This window comes from Ambystoma mexicanum, chromosome 5p, assembly GCF_040938575.1.
Source record: "Ambystoma mexicanum isolate Mex_15411 chromosome 5p, UKY_AmexF1_1, whole genome shotgun sequence".
NCBI classification, from domain to species: domain Eukaryota; kingdom Metazoa; phylum Chordata; class Amphibia; order Caudata; family Ambystomatidae; genus Ambystoma; species Ambystoma mexicanum.
In genome coordinates, this window is record NC_090930.1 from 1,201,235,282 (window position 1) to 1,201,260,436 (window position 25,155).

The window sequence follows — 25,155 nt, forward strand, 5'->3', positions numbered from 1 at the left end:
TAACACTTTTTTTACTTACGAAACAAAAAAAACAAAAAAAAAAATGTCGCCAAAATGTTTTCAACAAAATAATGTTTTGAAAATAAGTTTTCGAAAAAATGACCGGATACCATTTTGGATAGTATTGTAATTTTGTTTTTTATTGATGTAAAGCATTACCAATTATCTGTTTGTGTAGGCTCTGCGAGGTGATTGTAAAACTGTGAAACATTGGCCCCCTATCCCCAATCTGGGACAACCCGGACTTTACCCCCGGCAGAACACCCAATGATTTTGATCGCTGGAAGGCGGGAGAGCTGAAACATGTGGGAGACTTTTACGTGGAGGGAGCCCTGCTTACCTTTGAAGAATGCAAGGCAAAATTCGGGGTGCCGGAAACAGAAAGATTCCGCTACTCTCAGATCCGACACTGGCTCTCGCACGAGCCCACTAACGGCGCTGGAACAAACGCTTACAACGCTTCCCTCCAGAGGGAAAACATCGGCCCTATACAGACTACTGGACAGAGTGGACCCCAACAAAAAGGAGGCTTACATGGAAAGGTGGGAAAGAGACATCGGCAGGACAATTGAAATGGAAGAATGGAGACATATTTGGACCAGAACGCAAAAGAGCTCGAAATATGTCACCAAAAAGGAAGGGGCGATCAAAACTTGCTACAGATGGTACTTGACCCCAGAGACCCTGAACAAGAGCAACCCAGCGAGCTCCCCGCAATGCTGCAGAGGATGCACACTCACAGGAACGCTATTCCACTTGTTCTGGGCATACCCAGCGTCCAGTAAATATTGGAAGGAGATTCTGGACCTTATCAAGCAGATCACAGGCTTGACGATCGCATGGGATCCGGGAATAGTCCTACTGGGCAGCACAGGGGAGGGCCAATTTCCACTGTCCGGTAACCTAGCAAGTCTATGCACACAACTACTCACAGTGGCAAAGATAGCCACGGCAAGGCTATGGAAACATCCAGAAGGCCTGGCTGTGAGCCTGTGGTGGGCCAAATGCTGGGACATCGCAGTAGCGGAAAAAACTGCCATCCGCCTGGGGAACAGAAATACATTTTTTGACACCTGTGTCCCCTTCCTAGACTACGCAGAACGATTCCCAAGAATGACGAGGAAGCCACCGGCCTTCCGCTGGATAGACGAATATGAGTAAAGCAACCCCAAATCCAATCGCGCGGCCCACACCAAACTTGTACCCCAGAGTGATGTTTAACTCGGCACAGGAGCACCAGAGGACAAGACGAATCCATAGAGGCGTCCAATGTCAGCCAAGGTCCAGCGGAAACCTCCACACGAAAGACAATTACCCGAAACAGTTCCCCCCAAGGACTACAGAACCCCTAATGGTTTTTCCCACGGTGTCCCCCTTTTCCCCCTCAACCCCACCTGGTTATGTTTTGGTTGGTTATGATTATCTCGAAACAAACTATGTAAGAAGTGAATTAATGCACTCGAGATTGTATGTTTACTTATAAAAATAAATAAAAAGAATGATTGGAGAAAAAAAAACTGTGAAACATTGTATTTCTATTTATTTGTGTGATTTATTGTGATATTTGAATTGTGAACTTTATTTTTGTAAACCATATACACATAAATACATTACAAATATACAGTTTATTTTGGGCAATGGGTATAACCCATTTGTACTATAATCTATCGGCAAGCAGCAGCTAATCAGTGAGGTTAAGCGCACTAGGTACCCGGTTTACCCAATATACACCTATGTAAATGCTGTTTACCAAAATAGTGCATACAATACTTTCATTCAGTGAACTTCCCTAGCCAACTCACTGTCTTCTTGGAAACTTCGTTGTAGGCTGTTCTAAAGGCATTCAAATGCCCACACATTTGGGATTATTGTATAATCAACATGGGCGGATTTGGAAAGAACCGTATGGAATGGCAGACTTTTATACAGATCATGGCACCCACTCGTATGTGTGTCTCAGTTGCACCAACATTTCTCAGTGGGGCATTTGTGCTATTACACTGTTTTTTGCTCTGCGGGAAATTGAGCTGGGGTAGCTGCTGTACAAGAGGCTGTCTCTCAGGAATCATTCCAGCAGTGGGACCAATATCAAAATCCCTTAAATCTGTCTCCCCACCTATAGAGTACATTTTCAAGTTCCCCATCCGACCCCTGCTCTTGGACCTCTAAAGCTCATAAAAACTTGCCCTGAACAGTTTTCATTTTTGGTATGTGGCAAAAAGGGCTCAATGATGTGGTGGTTTGCCTCGAGAAACCTTTCTTCGGGTCTTGGATGATGTAGAAGGACAGAGCCCGGAGTTCTATGAGGTTTGTCTAGTTGATATTTACGAAACCTGTCTTGTTAAACATTCATTTACACACACAGTTGGCCTCATTTATTCACCCAGTTCTAAAAAGAATTAAGATGGTGGTATCCCAAAACAAAGAATACTGATATATAGAATAAGAGACAAAGGTAGGCATAAAAAGGCAACCGTGTTCAGTGGTAGTTTGTCCTTTAGTTATAGCACTACTTACTTGGTAACTGCTCCGTTGAGATGTGTATGGCTCCATTAACACCAACATTTACACTAACTTCTAATTTCCTTGTAAATTAGCTGTAACCTATTTAGTGATTCGTGTGTTGGCATGCGTTTGGTCATCTAAATGGTCTTGGGAAAGCTTGCTGCATGATCTGTAAATATGTATTACTGCTTGTTGGAGCAACTACTTTTTCTGAGAAGGGGGCCACCAATCTACTGTGAAGTTGAGACAGGTTAATGATAACCTTTGAGGTGGTATAATAATGTTTTGAGATTATGAGTTGAGTCTTGAAGCTAACCCTTTGGCAGGGTTACCTGAAAAAGTTCAGTTGAATCATTGTAAGCTACTACTGGCTGCAAACATGTATACATTGGTCTAGCCTTTTGGTGTAATGCCACACCAGGAATACTTTACATGTTTTTAAAATAAACGTTTGCAGTGCTACTAGATATGTGTTATGACTAGATACTAGTCGTGTTGTGAAATGTATTTCAACCAATCTATACAACTGACACCGTTGAACAGTCTTAACAACTCAACTAATCTAATAGTTTTACTGCTGGAGACCCAAAACCACAATTACAAAAAAGTATTATCAGAGGGGTTGTTGCAGGAATAAGTTGCATGTTCATACCATGTTTATACAGTAGTTCTGTGGATTACTGAATTTGTATCCATATAGGTTACAGTCGATCCATCTTATTCTAGCTGTTTAAGATTACCAATAATGATGGCTGAGAAGAATACAAAAATCCAAGAACTTGATACCACTGAAGGAAAGGACCAGGGCTGTGAAAATTGTATCCCTGCTTCTATTCACAATTTGCATTTATGCTGCTTGTTTTATCCTTGTGCCATTTCTGGTTATTTCTTAAAGCATTTTAGCGTTGATTTGTTTTCCCCTTCCCACGCTGTTGTCTAGGAATTGATTCCACTCATACTGTGCACTGCCTGCCTCCATCCAGAATCCAAAGAAAGAGATCAGCTCCTGCATATACTGTTCAATTTGATCAAAAGACCAGATGATGAGCAAAGGTGTGTCTTTTCAGTTTATTTGTTGTATAGGGTGGGAAGAAGGGTGGTGGTTGAGTGAATGGGAGTGCTTTGTGATAAGTTTGTCTTTTTGAAACCATTGGTAACAAGGATTACTGAAGCAAAATGCATTCTTCCTGCCGTTCTCCGTTAAAGACCTACCGCAGTTTATTCATCCCTGTAAGGTGAACCAAAGAAATGCACTGCTCTTGGGCTACAATGTCCACATTCCTGCAACAACTCTACCTCTATGTGCTTCACCACCTCAACTCTGCCACCCTTGTGTTTGCGCTGCCTTCTCGTCTGTAATGGTTGTGCTCATCGGCTAATCATGTACAACAGTTCCTCGCATAAGACAATATTTTACAACAGTTAGCTGTTGTTGTGCTACAGAAATACCATCAACAAGCACTTGAGAGTGAAACGTACCACCATTAACCAGTATTGTGCTGCAGATTGCCATGGTTGAAAGTAATCTTGGGAAATTATACTAGACCTGAATCAAATTTCTTATCCAGAAACTGTTCTTATTTTTTCATTACTGATACAGAGAAACGCAATGGGTATAAAAGAGAAGCTCAGTGACAGAGGCAAAATAAATAGAACTGCATCATAGAGATTGGATGACAAAATACGTAAACCTCGAAATAGGTGGTCAAAATCGAGCAATAGGAACAACTTGGAGATGCATGTATGACTTAATGAGACAGAAGTAAAACTGAACATAGAAAAGGAACAAAAGAGGCTGTGGTAAATGATGAAAAAATAAGACATAGGGCCTCATCATGAGTTGGGCGGGAGCCATTAAATGCAGCGGTAAGGCTATTACCGCCTTATTTAAGGGTTCGCCCAAACATGGGCCTGGCGTGTTTACCCCATCTCAGAGTTGGGGGTAAACGTGCTGGAGAAATTCAAATTTTCAGGCGCAATTAGTGCTGCGCTATTATTGCGTGCTAATTGTGCCAATGGGAAATTACAGTTACCGCCCCACTCTTGATCCGGCGCTAATAGTGCTGGACCGTTTGGCGTTAACGCTTTTAGCGCGGGCGGTAACCCAGCAGTAACACCACCGGGATACCGCCCAACTTGTGATGAGGCCAATTTTAGAGAAAGAGTGACACTTAAAATGAGATAAAAAAAGATAAGTAATATAACTGACAGAAGTGAAGAGATAATGGACTGAGTCAAAGATGGCTAAGCCACATGAGAGGCATGATATAAGAGGTTTAGTTGCAAGGACGAGAATGCAGATAATAAATGAGAAGTTTAAAATTGAAGCACACTCAATAAAAAGTGACTGCTTAAACAGAAAAAAGAAATAGAACGGAAAAAATTGGTATTTTTCTTGGAAAAGGAAAACGCCCCTTTGTATTCCTTTTATAAATAGAGATGCAGCAGTTTGGAAACAGTTTCTATTTCCACTTTTTTTAAAACCTCAATCTCCTGCAGTAGTGTGCTTTAAGGTTACTCAAGTTTGCTTGGTGGTCCTTATCTTCAATAAACTGATGCTCAGAACAGTTACCTTGCTCAATACTGTGCCTTCATCATAATTCATAACCTTGAGGACATTTCAGTAGTGGCCAACCACCATCCACAACCTGCATCTAACTTTTCTTCCTTGCTGCATCCCTTCGGGAATACAGAGAAGCTGCTGTCCTCCATTATTTGCCAAACCTACCAAGATTCATCCCTGCACCACGGGCTGGAGAACATGGAAGTCTTGCTCTGCACAGGACACCTCAGGATGTAGAGAAAGCAGAATCCAAGGCACTTCTCAGATATCATAGAAAGGGCCCTGCGTCTCATCAATATCGCAAATTAAGAGATATCTGTTGGCCTTGACACCAGACACAGTTCTTGGGTGAGGGCAGCCAAAATCACCAGAATTTGCAAGAGAAGATCTTGCCCCTCCCCTTAACTGTGTAGACATTTTCCAATGGTCAAGGAGCTCACCTAGGAAAAGCCTCAACCCAGTTTCAGAAATGTTTGGTGGTACTAACAAAGTCTGTGTCTTGTTACAGCCGACGGGGCAAAGCCAACGACTCTAAAACAAAGATCAGAGTAGTTTTATTATTCACACCAACACAAAATATGCAGGATAGGGTACATCAGTATCCGAGGATTCTCTAAACCACCTTGACATTAATCCTGTGCTGTAATGGCTTGGCAGGCTGCAGAAGGATGGCTGGGGGGAGATGAGATGGGGGGGGCGGGTTAGGGGTGGGGAGGCGTGCAGCGCGGGGGGGGTCCCAGAGCGATGCCAAAAGTTAATATTAATTAAAGCCTTCCTGCAATCACTTTTTTGGTTTTGCTTTAGTCACCCAGAGTATGATGGGTATGTCCAGACGTGGGCACAGAGTCTTCCAGGTCTAGAGAGCCAACCTACACCTCACTGTTGATGCCCAACGAGGCCGATAAATGTGTGAGGTGGCTTGTGGTTTGTGCAGAAGGGATATGACAAAGCAATTGAGGATGGACTGCTCCTTTGGGCTGGGACCAAGCCTGCTCTACATATGGTCTTCCCCTTATTGTAATGGCCAGGGAAGCTGACGAATGATGATCTGGAGGGTTGTCCAGAGCAATGACAATTGTCAGTATGCTTTCAAACCCTTCCAGCCATCACTCCTTTTGTTTTCTGAGATGGATGTTTGTGCCTGATGTTAAGTAGTAATGTTGTTGTGAGGGAGAGAGCAGTGTAAGGGTGCAGAAGTAAGACTCTCACACGGGGTGTCATCACAGTTGTTAAATACTTTCATTAATGTGAGAAAATGAAGAGAAAACCCTATCTTGCCCTATCTCTAGGAGGGGTGACCCTGCCTCAGCAAAATACTAATGTATTTGTTAGTATGGCCAAAAGCAAATGTTCGTAGTCCTATCTCAGAATCCTAGTTCTGCCCCTCACACTCTTTGCTAAACTAAATCAAAGGGTGTCTTCCTGGCCCAGAGGAATGGTTCCCTCCCCCGAGACAAAAAGTAGTTTTTCAAAGTTCAATTTCAACTTGTGGGGCAAATGTCTCTCCTTGGTCCATATATGGGTTCCAGACCCCAGTGGGGAGACCTAGTTCACCTTTCGCCCAGGTAGTGCAATGAGGAACAGTGGTTTTGTTACTCCTCCATCTACTTTTGATCCCAGACCTGGTTAGCAGGCCTTATTTCCTTAGCTACCAGGTGCTGCAATGAAGAAGAGCGGTACGGATGCTCCTCTAAACTCTGGTGGGTGCCTGGTCCTACTTGGCAGAACTGCATCCCTTCTTTACCAGCTACTGTGACGTAGAATAGTTGTTTGGATGCTCCTCCAAAGTGTGGTGGGTGCCTGGTCCCCGTTTGCAAACCTGGTTCCCTTCTTTACCAGGTACTGCAATGAAGAAGAGTTGTTTGGACGCTCCTCCAAATGGTTGGGGTTTCCCAGACCCCTGTGGGCAGGCCTGATGCACTTTCCTGCCAGGTATTGTGGTCCTGAAAGGGGATTGACCTTTCTGTATCTTTCTGGCACACCTGTTGCACTGTTCTGCCAGGTGTTATTAGGTTTTACTATCTCTTGGTTTTGGTATATGTCCCAGATCCTGTCCTTCTGGCTCCTCGTGCCTTTCCGACCTTCCCCCAACAATTCCAGTACCTTCAGGTTGAATGTTGGGTCTCCTTGTGACCAACGGAAGGCTTCCATTCGCTCCACTCAATCTTCCATGTTCTCTCTCCTGAGCTTTTTGCTCTCTGCTGCGATTCTGCAGTGGTATGAGCAGGGTAGCTGGAGGCTCTCTCCTTTCTCTGGTTCTGCGCCCCGTTGCTACAGCAGCTTCATTCGGGTATCCCCTCTCCCTCTCTGGCTGAACTTCCTCTGTGGCGGCTCCGCAATATGGAAGTGTGGTTCTGCTCATGAACTGCTCCAGTCTCTCTCTCTCTCCCTCTCCCCCACTTCTCCACTCACCATCTCCCCCTCTCCCCTTTTGCTGCGGCTCAGTCCGCATTTAGGAAGTTCTGCAGGGCTTGCCTTTGCCTGGCCCCTGGTTCTCCACCAATCTCTCCCGCCTGCCGATCACAGACTGTTTCAGGTCCTCACGTGAGCTGCCACTGCGTACAGGTCAGCAGTCTTCCCCCACGCCAAGCCGGACGCCTTCCTGGCCCTGGAGGATCTCTCATCCTTGGTGGTCCGTCCTTCCTTTTTATTAGAATGATGTGCCTATTGGGTCCTTTCTGTCTAGACTGCTCATATTGGTTCTGTGGAGTGGTCATTACTCTGCAACTCTTCCTCGTCTCAGTGGTTGTTGGCAGTGTGTCTTTCAACTCCTCCCTATTCTTCATCGCAGTTCTTTCAACCTCTTACATTTTATTGAAGTACATGGGATAGGAGGATAGAGAAAGGGAGAGTGTGGTTAAAGGAGAGGTGTACGTGTACGTGTAGGCGGATACCACGTTCTCTGACAATAGTTGTCACTGGTTCCATAGGGGATTTGCCTCCCCAGTAGATCCACCCGCTGAGTACCACCCCTAGGGGGACTATTGGATAACGGCCATACCTCCTTGGTCTCATGGGAAGGGGCCCCCGCTACGGAAGCAGCGACAACATTCTGCGATTTGTCACAGTAGTAATGATGAAGACCTAGGAGAGTAGCAAGAGTGTGGAGAGGGGAGAGTTGCAGTAGAGGGGAGATGAGGAGTGAGACTAGTGGGTAGTAACATCAGAGGGTGCGAGTAGCAGATACAAGTATAGAGACCGATTGCAGGGACAGTAGTGTGATAAATCCGGTGGAGTCTTCACTGATCCCCCAGCCGTAACCTCCTCCCATGTGGCCAGGGGATGGCAGCCGCTACCTGATCCTGACACTGGAACTGTCTATATGAGGAAGGATCACATGGGAGGCAACGGCCTCCGGGGAGATGTCGTGACTCATCGATTGAGACATGGTATTCCCCATTTACCCTTGAAAAATAACATCTCCATGTCAGAAACCCTCATGGCCTATTGTCAGGCATCTACTTCTTTTCCTATGAAGAGCAGGGAAACCCCTTTTACCAAATCTATCGACCACATTTCTAACCTTGGTCTACATTGCCAATGTGATGAAATCCCCCTTTTCAATTCCACTTGTCAATCAATCTGTACTGACTTGCCATCAAAACCTTTTAAAAATGCCTATCCAAATTCCATAAGTCAATCATTCACAATGCACCTCTGTTCCCAGAATTCATGAAATACTGGGATGAAGAAGAAGAGGGATCCAGCAATGTGGAGCAAGGGAGACTGCAGGACCAGCAAGCGCTCTACTGTTTTCTGGCACACACCTACACCCAGGAAAGTTCAGCAGCCCGAAACAGAGAATGGAGGACAGCTGCTGTGTGGACTGGTGAGAGAGTGCTGCATCTTTCTACTAGGACCGGAGAGCCAAGAAGCCAGGACCAGCATGGTGGAGCCAGGTGGCTTACCACCGGAATAAGAAGGAACTGTTGAGCCAAGAGATGCTGCGGGAATGCCAGGAGCTGGTTAAGAACTCCTGGGCTTTCGCAGATGAAGGAAAACAGCATTTTGCTTACCGGAGCCAAGAAGACTGCAGGCGTGTCGAGTGGAAGCCGCGGAGGACCGGCGAACAAAGGAAAGGAGGCTGCGAGAAGGAAGCAGATATGAATCCTTCACCAAGAGGCTACAAGAGAAGATACCAACGATTACAGAAGCCAGTGAGTCCTCCCAAAAGCAACAGGGACACCAGGGCGTATTGGCAAACTCACCGAGTCTGATCAATATAAAGTTACTTACCAGAGAGAGAGAGAGAGAGAGAGAGAGGTAGAGAGGTAGAGAGGGAGAGAGATGAGAAATTGACATATTGAAAAAAGGGAATTTAAGTCACACACAAACACTTTTGTAATGTGTAAATGTACACAGTGCCAATACGTAAAAAGCAGAGAAGATAATATAGCAAGAAGATGCATTATCCAATCCTGTACACAAACAACTTTGGGAGCAGGTGAAAAACCCAAATGAACAGAAGTCCTGGCAGGAGAGTATGCCGGGCAATTGAAAAGAATTGTGTTAAATGAGAAAGAAGCATAACAGTTTTGTGTGCTGGTGTTGTACTGGGCGAAAAGAGGCCCAAATGATTGTTCTTGATAGAAACCAAAATTATGAAACCAAACCGCTGTAGTGCAATTGTTGTACTTGGCCAAGGCAAGCCCAAAGAACTGTTGTGCATAAAAACCTTAAGGAGTAAAGCAGAATCCATGGGAAGGGAACTACCATCTGTAACCAATATTTTTTTTCAAACCATTCAAGATTAAAGACACATTTTCTTTTTCACCTTAGAATTAGGTTTATAGTGTGAGGATCAGAAAAGAACTTTGGACACAGGACATTTTTTTGTTTTTGACATCCTGACACAGACAGATCCTTAGATTTTGTTTAGGTAGGGAAATTCCACTTAGAGCAGAGTCAGAGAGGCCTTTTCCCAACCCCTTTTATTTTCTATAAAAGTCTTTAACCAAAAACATAGCAAATATTTTATTTTTTTATTATTTTTTTATTAACATTTTCAAAACGACAACACGTCACACGTGCCTACACAGGACCAAACGACATAACATTTGCCTTACTCTACTAATCTAATCCCACCCAAACAACCCCAATTCACCTGTGCCATACATTCCAATGTCCATTTACGTACAATGCTGTTCCTCCTCAATCAAGTCCATCATAGTTCCCTGTTCATTATTACATGAAAATAAGGTCCGTGTGAGCACAATCCATCGCTGAATACCCCTCTCTGAGTCTCTATCTTGGTGTACCAATGCCCTTTCCCACACCCCCATTTCTGCTTCTACCCACTTCTCTAAATGACTCCACCATCTATATATATGCAGTTGTCTGGAGTCCTTCCACTTCATAGCTATGCTACGTTTAGTCGTGATGTATATTAAGTCCTTTTAATTTATTCATAGGTTTATCTTTGTCGCTTTGTTAGGCAGAAACCTGTGCAGTTCCCTCTGGGACCACTGCAAAAGATTTAAGACTACAGGTGTTTGGCAGTAAACCCACTTGGTAGCAGTCTGTACCACACAGATTCACTTGGTAGCTGTGGCTGAGCAGTCAGACCTCCCTCAAGAAGAGTTAGGCAGTATACAGAGTATTCACAATAGGTCAAAAGAACACAGTGGAACAAGCAAACACTGACCAGAGCTTGGTGTAAAAGAGATATAAGTATTTATTTAAAACCACATCTAATAAAACAACACAGGCACTAACATTAAGCAGTTCAAAAACACGGTCACTAAAAGATATACACTCCCTTAAAAGAATATTAGACAAGTCTTAAGTAAAGCCCCACTTATTTTCAGACAGCGGTGAGCGCTTAACGCAGATGGCACTCTAATAATTCGGTTTAAAAGGGAGAGAAAGGCAGAGCATAAATTGAAACAGATCCCAACACTTTCAAAAGAACACAGCAAGAGAGGAAGGCAGAATCAAACCGTGAAGTTAGAGTTCAGAAAGCCGGATCCACTTTAAGAGGATCAGAACGAAATGTGTCCAAGGTCACACGGTTGAAAAGTGCACAAAAGTCTCAAAGGTTCAGAAAGAGTTGGACCAAAAGAAAGGGACCAGTTAGATGGTCAAGGCGGCCAGCCCAGTCCAGAAGGTTAAGGGAGTATTATTACCTTGTGGCAATCTTTAGAAAGGATGGCCTGGCGGACACGGTACCTTAAAGTGGTGAGAATACTCCAGTGGGGGCAGTTTTTCCTGGCAGCGGGTGCAAGTCGGTGCTTCGTCCGGAGGAAGAGAGGATCTCGTCTGGGAGGAAAGCAGGAGTCCGTTGCACTGCCAGGGAAGAAACCAGCCGCGGAGTTCTCAGTTAAAAGGAGCGGTCCTTTTGTTCACGGTCCAGTGGTAAGTGGCTATCCGGTTGCCGGGGTGCTTGGCACAGGCAATTCGACCACAAGACGTCCTGGGATGCGAGGAAAAGAAGGTAAACTGGTTGTGCCCACCAGTCAAGGGAAGAAGACTCTCCAGCCGGGAGATCTTCTCTGTCGTCGGGAAGTGGTGAGTCGGTTCCGCAGGGCTCCACCGGTGGTGTCGTCGTAGCAGGTCGGCTCAGCTTCTCCCTCATCGGATTCTCAGGTCCTGTGGCGACTTCTGAAGTTCCAGTCCCAAAAGCCCTGCTTTTATGCAGCACACCCCCATTCACTCAGCCTAGCTGTCAATCAAACATGCTAAGTGGTGAGCCGGGCGGCTCACCACTTGAGCCAATCACACAAGAGTGTGACTTGAGTTACCAAGGGAACTCAGTCCAGGGTGCCTAAACCCCCTCCCACACCCCCTGTGGTACCCAGACAGAGTGGAACCACTTTTGGAGGCTTCTGTGGAGAAGCCCGCCAAAAAGTGGAACAAAGGGCTCGACTTGGGTTGGAGTCACAGAAGAGAACACAAACGCCATTTTAGAATCGAGTTCTGGCAAAAAATACCAACCGGCAAATTAATATTAAATAGATAAACCGGCGGTATGCTCGAGGCTATGAGAATTAAATAATTAAAGTTGGTAGCCTCGAACAATGGGAAAATCCCATAGAGATATATTTGCGGTCGAATATAAAAAGTAGTATCCACTGCCACCAGCCAAAACTCGATCAGTGGGGACGGAGACGGCCCCCCTCGACTAACAGACCCCGGAGCAATCGAATTGCCCCGACCAGTACGTCCACAATATGATGGTTTGTACTGGTTTCTGTCATAATTTGGGACTAGTAAAGCCAATGGTGACTTTACATGCCCTGGGAGACAGTAGTCAGTCCCAGGGTATGGAGTCTATGGTGGGGTGTCACTATGACACCCCTGTGTCACTGCACTGAGGGTGCTGTGTAACACACATAGTAAAAACACGAAACCCTATGGAGTAAAAGACCCCATAGCCCATAAAAAAATTAACAGTCAAAGGAACCCCTCAAATCATGTCCAAGAGTGTGAAGAAAAGAGACTCACTCTTGGCAGTAGAAAAACAACAAACTCCAGAAATCCAGCAAAGCTGCTGGGGGACTCACTAGGTTAGGAAATTCAGCCTAAACAAAGAATTCTCCCTAATACGCTTCTCTTGAATCTCCCCAGCATGCAAGCCTCCGGAGTCTGGATGTCAAGTTCTATCCCTCCCCGGGTCGCCATGTGTGCTACTTTGTTCCAGAACCCCTGTGCTACCGGACATCCCCAGAACATGTGTATGAGTCTGGCATTCACTTCTCTACATCTCGGACAACTTTGTATACAAGCTCCCTTAAATGTAGTGATAACCACTGGAGTACGATAGGCTCTCGGTGTAACATAAAACTGTATCGGTTGTAGTCTTGCATTCCTGGAGACCTTCTTATGGTACCGCATAATTCCCTTCCATTCCCTCTCCTCTATGGGCCGGCCCGTTCTGTCTCCCACTTCTCCTTGCACTTCAAGTCCACTTGATGGCTCCACCTAATAGCACCTCATATATCCTTGAGATGGCATGTCCACCCTCTGCAACCGTAAGTAACATATCTATTTCCTCGCTCTCTATTGTCTCCCCCGTACACTCCGGCCATCATCTCTTAACTATTCCCAAGATTGAATTATGCAACAGAAACCGGCCTTGGTGTATCCCAGTAACTTCCTGTAGCTCCCCAAAAGACATCATACCCCCTTCATTCCGTAAGTCTCCCATCGTAGCTATCCCACACCTTTCCCATCTCGTTCTCACCATTGCCTTTTCTCGTGGCATACCCTCCAAATAGCCGCAATAGGAACTATGGTGACACTGGGTCTTTCAGTTCCATGCCCCCGCAGACTCGTTTCCAAATCCCAACACCCAACTCCACCAGGTATGGGCACTGACCCAATTCCCTAGCAGGGATCCAAAGTAGATCTTGTAAGTACCTATTTTTAAATGCTGGTTGCAAAAGTGCTGTTTCTGTTGTGGAATCATCAGCCATCCATAGCATCACATATTGTGGCTGGTTTCCCAAAAAGTATAACTCAAAATTAGGGATACTCAAGCCCCCTAAATCGTATGGTCTCTGTAATATAGCCAGGGCTACTCTGTTTTGCCCAGTCTGCCACAGGAAGCCTCTGCAAATTTCCTCCAAATCCTGAAAGAACCGTGTCGGAATATTGTCCGGGACATTCGCAAAACAATGCATAAGTCGCGGTAGGGCCACCATTTTTAGCAGCGCGACCCTACCCATCACTGAAAGAGGGAGCCTGCTCCAGAACTCCATGGATTTTACTATCCCGTTCCTGGCCACTACAGTATTGGGTTTGTGTTCCCTCTTGGGGGTCATGATCTATATTTACTCCCAGGTACCTTAAGGAGTTCTTGCTCCAAGGTAGATGTAGAACAGGTAGCTTTACCTCTGCCACCGCGGCCAGAGGAAAGAGACATGACTTGCCTTTGTTTATTTTAATTCCTGTCCATAAACCAAAATTGTCCAACACTTCCAGGATATATGGTAGATGTGCCTCTGGTTCCCTACGATATAGCAGCATATCATCCGCATACATAGATACTACATGCTTAACCCCATCTAACTCTATACCTACGTCCCCATACTCTTGCCTCAAGTATGCCACTATCAGTTCCACCACTATGATATACAGCATTGGGCACAGCGGGCAACCCTGTCTTGTACCTTTATCTATTTGCCATTTGTCTGAGCAAAAACATGGCAAACTTGTGTTCGAGTTTCATTCCTGACTCCTCACAGTAGGAGTGGTGCTAGGAGCGAAGGAGGGGTGGAGAGTAGTGGGAGTAGAATAGAAGAGCAGGTCAGAGACCGGGAAAGGGACGCCAGGGCATGAGAGAAAGAAAATAGCAATGATTTTGCAGGTTACACCCCCTTATTATCTGAATTGTGGGCGCCATACCAGATTTCAAGTGTACCTGTGTTTTGTTGCAAGTCCTAATGGGTGTGTAACCAAGACTCACCAAAAAATGGGTAGTGGAAAAATCAAAGATATGATAGTTTGATTCCATGCATTGAGACCAGGAGGTTGAGACTTGAGCCAAAGTTTGGGACAAAGAACCTGGATCAAACTAGGACACAGATGGCAATCTAAGCCCTTCCTTGTGGAGTACCAGTTAACTTCCCTCCCCTTGCACAGGATTTGGGAAAAAGGAAGACCAAGAAATTGCAAAACACTGCATCAAAATCACCTGTTTGTTGCTGTTTGGTGAAGAGGAGCAGATGAAGTCCTATGATGATCCTGAAATTGGCTTTTGGGGAAGGCCTTCAGTTCGGAAACCACACACTCCAAAAGAGAATCTGCCAGCTCACAACTGGCAAGAATCTTTTTGAAATACATAAAGTCAAGCAGTCAATAGAGAGAGCACCGTATGTAAGAGACCAGAGAAGAGGAGCCAATTTCTGACTGCAGGGATACTAATGGTCCCAATGGGATGGAAGATGACATCTGGTTCAGTATTCCACATTGTCCAATAATTTCTCTAGGAAACTATGCCAGTGAGCAATCTCCCATGCTGGATATGGATGGACTCAGTGGGTGTATTCCACCTGTTGCCACAGATACTGCTTTGCCAGGTATACCAGACTTGCCAGAAGCATGCTTGCCTAAGATTGATGCAGATCCTCCTGTTCCACTGAGAATATCAAGTTGTGAAGTAAAGCTAGTTTCAAGATTTGGCTTTAAAGCAACTGGAATGTATTTTATGTAGAAGCAAGGAGTAAGATTACGCATTTATCCCTAGTACTACTATCTAGAGCACAGCTGACCGTTTCACTCTGGGATGTCCTGCCATTAACTTAAAACTAGTGAATGCTTCTTTAACCTACGAGGCTGCAAGTCATGAAACCAATGAATCCTCATATCCCAGAAAATCATCCGGTACAATGATTTACTTGGGGAAGTGGAGTTATGTAACCCCCATGTGAACATGTGGTCACCTACAATCTCTGTTGAGCCAGCATGTGACCCCTGCCGCAAGAGAGCCACCTCTGTGCAAGCATTAATATTTTCATGCTGGTACCAGAGTATGTAATTTATATGGATGAAGTTATGAGGCAAAGATTTTTTTTAAAAGTACACTCTAACCCTGAGATGGTCCGTCACAGCTACTGGAAAAATGGGCTGTCCACCATGTTTTAAGATGTTTAATTGGGATTATTTATTTATTAGTTCATTTATAGATAGTGCACTTAGCCCTGAGGCATCTAGGAGCTAGTCACAAAGTTAAGTACCAGGACTAATTCAATAAGGCAGTGGGACGTCCAGAGAATGCATTATATGAAAAACGTTTTTAGTTGTTTCCTGAAGGTCCAGTAGGATGGTTCTTTACAGAGGCCAGGGGGAAGGGCATTCCATTGTGTAGCAGCGGTGACTGGGAAGCTAGAGCCTCCTACTCTTGAACGTTTGAATTTAGGAACTCTGAGATGGTGGGCATTCATGGAGCGATTGGGCCGCTGTGGGTTTGGGTTTCTCAGGTCGCTGAGCTCATCAGTGAGCAATGGAGAGTTTTTAACTCAATACGTTCACGTATTGGGGGCTAATGCACTTTTCTTCTAGTTTCTTAGATGTGGTCATGTTCTGAAGGTCCAATGACTGAATGGAGGGCATTGTTTTGGATAGTTTGCATAGGTTACGTTTGAAGGTGCCAGCTAGAAGTGCATTGCAGTAATAGAGTCAGACCCCGATGCGGGCTGTAGCGATGTTGAGTCGGTTGTCCGAGGAGAGGAAGGGACGGCTGGATTTGGGAGTTTTTGGGTGTGAGCAGCTGAAGATGTGATTGCATTTACTTGTTGGGTCATGTCCAGCGTAGCATGTAGGTAGATTCCTAGGTGTTTCACAGCTGGTGAGGCTAGGATTGTGTTTCCATCTATGATGAAGCAGCTGTAGGCTGTGATTAGCTTGTAGAGTGTAATTTAGGTACCAACTAGGCATATTTTTGTGTTATCGTTTAGGCAGAGACGGTGGGTGGCCATCCAGTCTTGGTTGATCCCATAGATGGAGTTGAGAGTTGTGCCCTCCTGTGAGTAGATTCCAGAGAGACGGAGGAGGATTTGTGTGTCATACGCATAATTTGTATATGAGCTACCGAGGACATCTAGGTTGTCGAAGAGGGATTTGTATGGCTGTTGTAAACTGTAGGGGAGATGCAGTATCCTTGCGGGGCACCGCAGGCAACTGGAGTTGGTCGAGCTGCATGTTCCCCGGCAAAGACACGGCTGGTTCGTTCGGCGAGGAAGGAGATCCATTTGGTGGCAAATGGTGAGAAGTTGGCTGTCGAGGATAGGTTTTGGCAGAGGGTATGATGGTCTACTGGTCGACGGCCACGGAGAGGTCTAGCAAACTTAGATAAATTAAAGTTGATTAACTTAATTTATGTACTACCTAGGACTATGAGTAGAGCAGATTACTGTGTTTAAATGTGTATTCTTAAACAGTGTTATAAATGGAGCATTCCACACTGCCTGCCCGGAAGCTTTTTTCTGGGAGGTGGGTAGTCGGTTTTTTGAGGTAGTGGCTGACTGAGTTTGGCTTTGGGAAACCAGGCTTAGATCTGTTTCCTGATCCCCCAAACTGAAGTCCGAGCCGTCCACCATCGCAGCCACTCAAGGTGCTGTCACAGGTTGCCTTCTCAGTCCTCTTACTTGGACAAAGCTAGTTGGATCTGTGTAGTATGAAAGGAGATTGTCCCTGGCGCTGGAGTGCAGGTGAAGCCACCAACGCCTCGTATATCGGCTATGTTGATGTGATCCAAGATGGATAATCACTTTAGGGCACCCGGGGAGGAAGTACTTGTTTGCGGTAGTGCCCGAGTTTAGACCAAATGTTCTTTGCAGTCAAATAAGGAAAATCCCTTTATATATCCAGAATCAATTGAAAGTGTGCAACAACTGTTTTGATATTTCTATGTAAACTGTATCCGCTCCAATACCCGTTGAATCCCTCACAGGGTCTTAGAGTGTGAGGTAGCTAGAGGCATTGAATTTGTTAAGGGAACCTCTGCATAGTTTTAATGGATATACCTCACCATGGTGATTGTTCATGATTGTGAAAAAAGAAATAAAAGGTTTTAAACTACCATTCTGTGTGGTTAAAGTTTGTCTCACTATGTAAGAGAGGGTATGCCCAGACCTGGGTCCCTTGCGTGCTGCGCCATAGGGAACCAAGCTGCACTTCAATGAGGAGGCCTAGCAAGGCCGAAACATGTCTGGGGTTGGTTGTGTGTCCGTGCAGAGGGGACTTGGCCTAGCAGTTCGGGCTGGGCTGCTAACATTTGTGGCAGTACCTGATTGATTTGCATATGGCTGGACCCCTTTTGCAATGGTGCAGATGGGCTAAAATAAATAACGGTGTTGTGGAAGGTTGCCCAGAGCAATGCCAGTGGTTCAGATTCATTCAAAACCTTCCACCCATCACTTTTGTGGTTCCAATGTTTGTCAGACAGTCACTTTTTTCTAAGGGCCACTAAGGGTCAATAGTCCAATTGGAGAAACGCCATACATAGACCCTGGGATTTTTGAAAAGCAAAAGGATTCAGGTTGTATAAACAATTGGTAACAATGGCCCCTATTTTGTACAGGTGCAGGCCCATAGCACCTACCATATAGGGATCGCACACAGGAAAACCAGAAAAAGAAGATTCTAGGAGCATGTGTTTGGGCTCAGGCCTCCAAGATCTCCCAGTCCTATTCTCTTTCCACAAGCATGGGACATCAGTATTTGGTGCATTGGCCCTCTGTAAAATTAGCCCGATTGTCTGACCTTTCCATTCAGTTCCTTAAGAAAATGTTTTCCATCAACGTAGAGCTCTTCAACCCTCGTTACCATGGAGGGCTGTGTTATAAGAAAGAAATGGGGAATTCTATTTTCATCCCCATTAAATTGTTCTTTAATAGAAACCAATGGTAATGCTCTCATCCAGAGTCGCCTTAAATATGCTGACCAAGCCTTACTACAGGAATTATACTTCGATTACCCTTCCCCCAACCATTCCTGCTTCTGGAGGGATCTTGATTCGGTTTTGCCCAGGGTCTAAGTGACCGGATCTGTGTATCCTTCAGAGTGCCTAAATATCCCCCCCCGCCCTGACTTTTTGACGGTGGTTCCAGTTCTAGTAACTCTCTGGAGCTGCATATGTCATGCCCTTGCCCCTCCAGTATCTGTGATGATCCAATGTGCTTAGAACCAAGTCTCATTCCTGAAACCCACGGTGGATCTACTTCCCATCTTCCTTTCTCCGAATTATGGCGCAGGGCAAAACTGAAAAAACATGTTCACAAGTCTGGTATAGTCTGTGACTTGGAGGTTTCTATGCGGCAACACCGGGTGCTTAAAATGCACAAATCTGAAAACATACCAGAACTGGGCACATCCAAAGCCCAGTATCTGCTGCATATTAAGGTGGTGAAAAACTCCAGGAAGGAAGTACGGCAGGAAGTACACTTACCTAAGCAGAATAAGCAGGCCTTGGACCACAGTATCAAAAGCCCTGAGCCACAGTTCGATTGCCTCTATTCTAGATGGCTTTGCTTCACTGATTGGGGCATGGAAGGAGGGACTGAGAGAATCCCTCCCTGATGTTTTAGTCAAAGAGTGTACACCAAGTATTTTTGAGACAAGTCTTTTTTGATCTAGAGTCCCTGGACAGGCCCCGCAGGGAACCCACACCCCCTGGACTTTGTTGTGTTTGCGACTGCTTCTCTTGGGGCATCATTTCCTAAGATGTTAACAAATACAATGATCTGCTGTGACCTCTGTTGATAGCATAATTCTTGATTGCCAGGTGTTTGCTGCATCCCTATGTAGCTTGGGCATCATCAAATGTCACCTGCCTGACCTTTAGGCAGTCTGTGGAATGGGGGGGGGGTGCTGTGATAATCTGGTAGGTTGACTGATGCCACCAGATTGAAGATGCATGGTCAGTGGGTGGTATGGGAGGATCCCCAGGTCGCCCCCGGGTTTAAGAAGCAGGGGTGCACACATGTTCACGGGTCTTCTTCTTTCCCCTTGAAGACTGGATACCTAAAATAATGACTTGGCGTGATGGGTAAATACTAAGGGAGGTGTGGACCCCATAAGGAATGTCTTGTTTAGCACTGCAAGATCAAAAACCAATATTTGAGTCCCAGAATGGGAAATGAGCAATACGGGATCACCAGCAACAACAAAAGGGAGACTATGGGCTTGCTTAAAGACACAGAGGGCCTCATTACGACCCAGGCGGTCCGGAAATAACGGTGGCGGTAAACCCGCCGCCACCGTTGTTTCCGGACCGCCTGAGTCCGACCCCTGCAGGCGGGAGGTGATGTTCCCGCCAGGTCTGACCTGGTGGGTTTAACACCTCCCGCATGCAGGCGGACGAGGAAACACCGGCAGCATTACGAGATGCTGCCGGTGTTTCCATGATCCCCATTTCCATCGAGTCCCATAGGACTCAATGGGAATGGGGATTTACACCATTCCGCCTCCGTGATTCCCGGAAAACCGGGGTTGTAATGCCCCGGTAATTCCGGGAATCACAGAGGCGGAATGATGATACAAGTCCGGCGTTAATCAGGTGGTTTTACCGCCTCGGTTAACGCCGGACTCGTAATGAGGCCCAGAGATTCAGCCCTTTAGAACAACCCAAACAGAAACCAAAAAACCAATGTGTCAATCTTCCTTAATCAAATTACTCCTCACTCGACTCTCCTTACTCCATCTCAGCACAACTTGAGCACCTAGACCATGAACCAAATAGGCACTGGGTTACACACAGGTAAAGTCTGAAAACACATTTTTTATTTTATAAATATATATATTTTTTTTTCTTTCAAAGGTCCCAATTCACATATAAAGTTCTAAAACACAATTGTTTGACATAGCCTGGAAATTTAAGAACAATCATCAATAAACATACAACAATTCATCTTTATCGCTGTACTAAAGGTCTATATTTCACATTGATTGGTATAACCTTAGTGGACAAATGTCCACTATTGGACAAAACGACCTTAAAGTACAGAAGTGCAAACCTGCATAAAGTGCAAACTTACCACATTAATAATTCACAAACAATTAAAACAACAACAAATACAATTGTAGTGTACACACTACGTTGGCTTTTTTTTTGTATACAATTTATTCTAATGTATAAAGGACACTTGACCGAAAGCAAGTGACCTGTTGAACCCTTCTGTTAGGATATTTTCATAAACTCCTTTCTTCCGAAAGGTATATCGTACTTAATAACCTCTTGGTTATACCACTGTTGTAAATTCACAGTGTAATATGTCCAATACGGGATCACACCATGAGCGTTTGGGAGCTACTCAGAAGAAAAATGTGGACACCACAGACATGACTGCACCAGTGCAACATGGAGCACAGCGTCTGGAGGCATCCAAGTGAAAACAAACATGGCGGAAAACACGTTTCATAGGCTCGGATTGCGCAGTGCAGCGGACCCAACCTGAGAAAACCAAAACACTGCAAATAGTTATACAACATAAGGAATGCATGACATGATCAAATGCCAATCAGGATGCACAGGTTCAGACCCTTATGGATGGAAAGATCCCAGGGTAGGGGTTACCAGCCAGTTTACAGAGCCCAGGAGAGGGGAAAGGGTTGTCTCAGTGTTTGGAGAAGGAGACAATTTAATTTGTTAGGCAGTTTAGAGGAGTCTAGTGGTAAGCAAAGGAGCAGAACAGAAGGTAATATAAGGGTAGGATCAAAGGACGTGACTGTAGAAACAGGACTAGAACATGTCGTAAAGGAGAACTGAGCTGATGGTGATAGGAGTAGCTGAGAAGGAGGGTTGAGAAGGAAAGCTTTGGAGGCGGAAAGAGCAATTAAGAAGGAAGAATGATCTGAAGGGGGCATGAAAGAATGCACTGGCGAGGAAGAGGCGAGGGGTCTGAGGAAGCCCAAAGGTGGGGAGTTGAGAGAGGGAGACTTGTATCCTATACTTGCAGGTTGTGAGTAAAGTGAGAGGAGGAAAAAACACATGGCCAAGCATGCAGGTAGGAGCGCAACAAACAAATATGTTGTGAGGCAGAATGATGTTCAACGGTGGAAAGTCGCTTAGACATAAGATGTTGGGGAAGAAAGGAGGAAAGTGAGAGATTGGCTGTAGGACCACACAGCTTGGGTAGAAAGTTTGTAAGGAGACTTGGGAACAACCTGTGAATCATCTGAGATGCTCTTATCTCTGCTGGAAGCTTTGTACCCTCTACAATCATTTGCCTATTATGAGTGAGAGTGAGGAATTGTGAAACAACCTTAACATAACCAAGTGGACCACATTACAACTTTAATGCTAGCCAACAGAAATATGGAAGGCCATCACCCAAAGGACTTTGAGTGTATGTAAAAAGATGGTCACCAACGCTGTGGTGGAGACCTGAAGTGACTGTTGAGTCATTTACATTGAACCTGAGTCTGTTGCACTACCAGAGAGATGGCCATTTTGACCCACTGTTTGTTATGTTATCTATTTTGTACACCGAAAAAAGAGGGTACAACGCAATTTACGCCAGAAGGCAGATTGGCAATAGAAAGACTTCCAGAGCAGATAGCCGCAGCTTAACATGGACCATCAAAAAAGCAGGGTTTTTCATGACCAGCAAAACTGTAGTTGACCAACAGTAGAGCACAGAGCAATCGGCAGAGCATTCCATAACCTAGCCCTGCCACCAATTAGGGGATAATGAAATCTGGGGACAGAAATAAGAAAACGGTCCTTCGAACTAGGGGACGACAGGGCACATAGGGGAGGAGCTTGAGCCGTAAATATTCAGGCCCCACAGCATGAAATGCCCTGTGAACCAAGCACAACGATTTAAAATTTACATGCTTGGCCATTGGGAGTCAGTGAAGCGAAGCAAGAATCGGGGAGATGTGTTCCCTAAAAGGGGAACCGGTGGCCAACCACGCTGCAGAATTCTGAAGGATTTGCAGGTGTTGTCAGAAAAGCGGGTTGGGATAAGTACAGCGAATTGCAATAGTCGATTCGACTTAACACTTAAGCTGCAACTACAGGCGCACACACATGTTGAGGAATGGATTGCAAAATCTTTCTCAGGATCTTCAACTGGAAGTGGCCCGACTGACAGACTGAGCCAATCTGAGCAGCCATAGAAAGGGAAGCCGAGAGTTTGATACCAACAGTAAACACAGGTGCAGGAATAGACGCAATAGACGAGGGTCATAAAGAGGAAGTCTACAACAAAGAAGACGATGAAGCAGGACACATCATTATTCAATTTGAGCCAATTGTCGCTCATCCAGGTCCCTACGGCCCCCAGACAGACCCTTAACTGAGCAGCATGGGATGGGAAGACCAGATCAAGACAGACTATGATCTGGGTATCGTGTTTGTTTGCCCACCCTTGTAAATAACCAAGCCCTTAATTGTGGCTTAAAAGCATCTCTGGTGTGTGTCCCTTGTGGGTGCCATAATGCCATAATGTATTCTCATTTGCTAATCCTTTGCAAACATTTGTCCCATCTGCCTCTGTGGCTTTTACGTCACAGATTGCCCAGCTGGGTGCTGACATGTTTTGACTTTCAGGTCATAGACTGTGCTTTCACCAGTTAGCTTTCTGGAGGCAATACTTCATGGTATCCTAGCTAAGGTTAGAACGTCTGATTGGATGAATGATTGCTTCAGGGTGCTGATTAGAGCCTGCACTTTCAGTGCCCACGATTGCTGCACTTGTCCGCATTACTTCTTGCTCCTTCACCCACCTTGAAGGTAACCCAACTCAGCTATCATTGTTCCTGATCTTGATAACCCAACCTGTAGGAAAAGGCTCCCGTGCCCATCAGTTGGAAAATGACATAACCTATGGCAGAGGAGTATGTTCAAGAGACCATGTATAAAGCGGAATGCTTCTATGTCATAATCGCATGGTTATGGTATGCATGGAGCTGAAAATAGATGATGTGGTGGGCCTTAAAATAGGTAAGCTGGTTCCCGTTCTGACTGTGAAGGCCGAATCGGATTTGTCTTCTTTGGCAACTCAGATCTGGAAGAAGACTGCCTCATCACCATTCAGACACAAAAAGCATCGAAAATGTATACTGAAATGGTCCTTGAATCTTGCAGATCAACCTTCTAGACCTGCCTTTGTTGTCACTGTGACCCTGAACATGGGTAGAAGCCCAACTGCCATCACTACTGCTCCACTGTATAGCGAACATATGTGAGCCCAATCAGTAAAAAGATTTACCAGAACTCTATCCAGGTTGTGTTCCTCATAAGAGGAGCCAAACATTGGGTGACCTTGAGATGGAGGTGACATGTCCCATAAGATTGTGGTTGAATTAAATAAGGGGCCTGCTGGGGGATATTGTTAAGGAAAGCTGCCGATTCTATCCCTCCACAGGCTGTAGCTTTACTTAATTCAGCACTGGTGGCTGATAAATCTGAAGAGAGATGGGCAAAGGAGATTTGTAAATTGACAGTGGTGTGTTACTTCCATATGTTTGAGTTGGACTGTTTACCAAATGTTTTGACTTGACCAAGGATTAGTTTTGAAATGCCGGCTAATGCAGCAAGATGGGCTAATCCGGGGCTGGCTTTCCTAGGCTTGTCTGCCTGGTCTGAGTTTTTTTTTTTATTCGATTTTATTAGTTTTTGACAAAAGAAAATTTCACATTATATAGTACACCATGTTAGGCAGAAACCTGTGCAGTTCCCTCTGGGACCACTGCAAAAGATTTAAGACTACAGGTGTTTGGCAGTAAACCCACTTGGTAGGAGTCTGTACCACACAGATTCACTTGGTAGCTGTGGCTGAGCAGTCAGACTTCCCTCAAGAAGATTTAGGCAGTATACAGAGTATTCACAATAGGTCAAAAGAACACAGTAGAACAAGCAAACACTGACCAGAGCTTGGTGTAAAAGAGATATAATTATTTATTTAAAAACACATCTAGTAAAACACACTGGCGCTAATATCAAGCAGTTCAAAAACACTGTCACTAAAAGATATACACTCCCTTCAACGATTAGTTAGACAAGTCTTAAGTAAAGCAACAATTATTTTCAGACAGCGGTGAGCGCTTAACGAAGATGGCACTCTAATCAATCGGTTTACAAGTGAGAGAAAGGCAGAGCAAAGATAGGAACAGATCCCAACACTTTCGGAAGAACACAGTAGGAGAAGAAGGCAGGATAAAACCTTAAAGTCAAAGTTAACAAGGCCGGACCCACTTTAAGAGGCTCCGGTCGAAATGTGTCCAAGGTCACACGGTTCAAAGTGCCCAAAAGTCTCGCAATCAGTTCAGAAAGAGTTGGACCAAAAGAAAGGGACCAGTTTAGATGGTCAAGGCGGCCAGCCCAGTCCAGAAGGTTAAGGGATTATTATTACATTGTAGCAGTCTTTAGAAAGGGAGGCCTGGCGGACACGGTACCTTAAAGTGGTGAGACTACTCCAGCGGGGGCAGTTGTTCTGGCAGCGGATGCAAGTCGGTGCTTCGTCTGGGGGAAGAGAGGATCTCGTCAAGGAGGAAGACAAGAGTCCGTTGCACTGCCAGGGAAGAAACCAGCCGCTGAGTTCTCAGTTAAAAGGAGCGGTCCTTTTATTCGCGGTCCAGTGGTAAGTGGCTATCCGGTTGCCGGGGTGCTTGGCACGGGCAATTCGACCACGAGACGTCCT

The 25,155-nt window shown here is 45.2% G+C and overlaps 1 protein-coding gene across 8 annotated transcripts in view; it reads left to right on the top strand.

Annotated features, from left to right (window-relative positions):
• The window catches only part of RELCH (RAB11 binding and LisH domain, coiled-coil and HEAT repeat containing), a 1,825,259-nt gene that overhangs the window by 869,833 nt on the left and 930,271 nt on the right, over nucleotides 1–25,155 (top strand). For all 8 annotated transcript variants that reach the window (XM_069613666.1, XM_069613665.1, XM_069613669.1 and 5 more), the window contains one exon: nucleotides 3,446–3,558. In XM_069613666.1, the coding sequence (XP_069469767.1) occupies nucleotides 3,446–3,558 (113 nt within the window). The remainder of the gene's footprint in view (nucleotides 1–3,445; nucleotides 3,559–25,155) is intronic.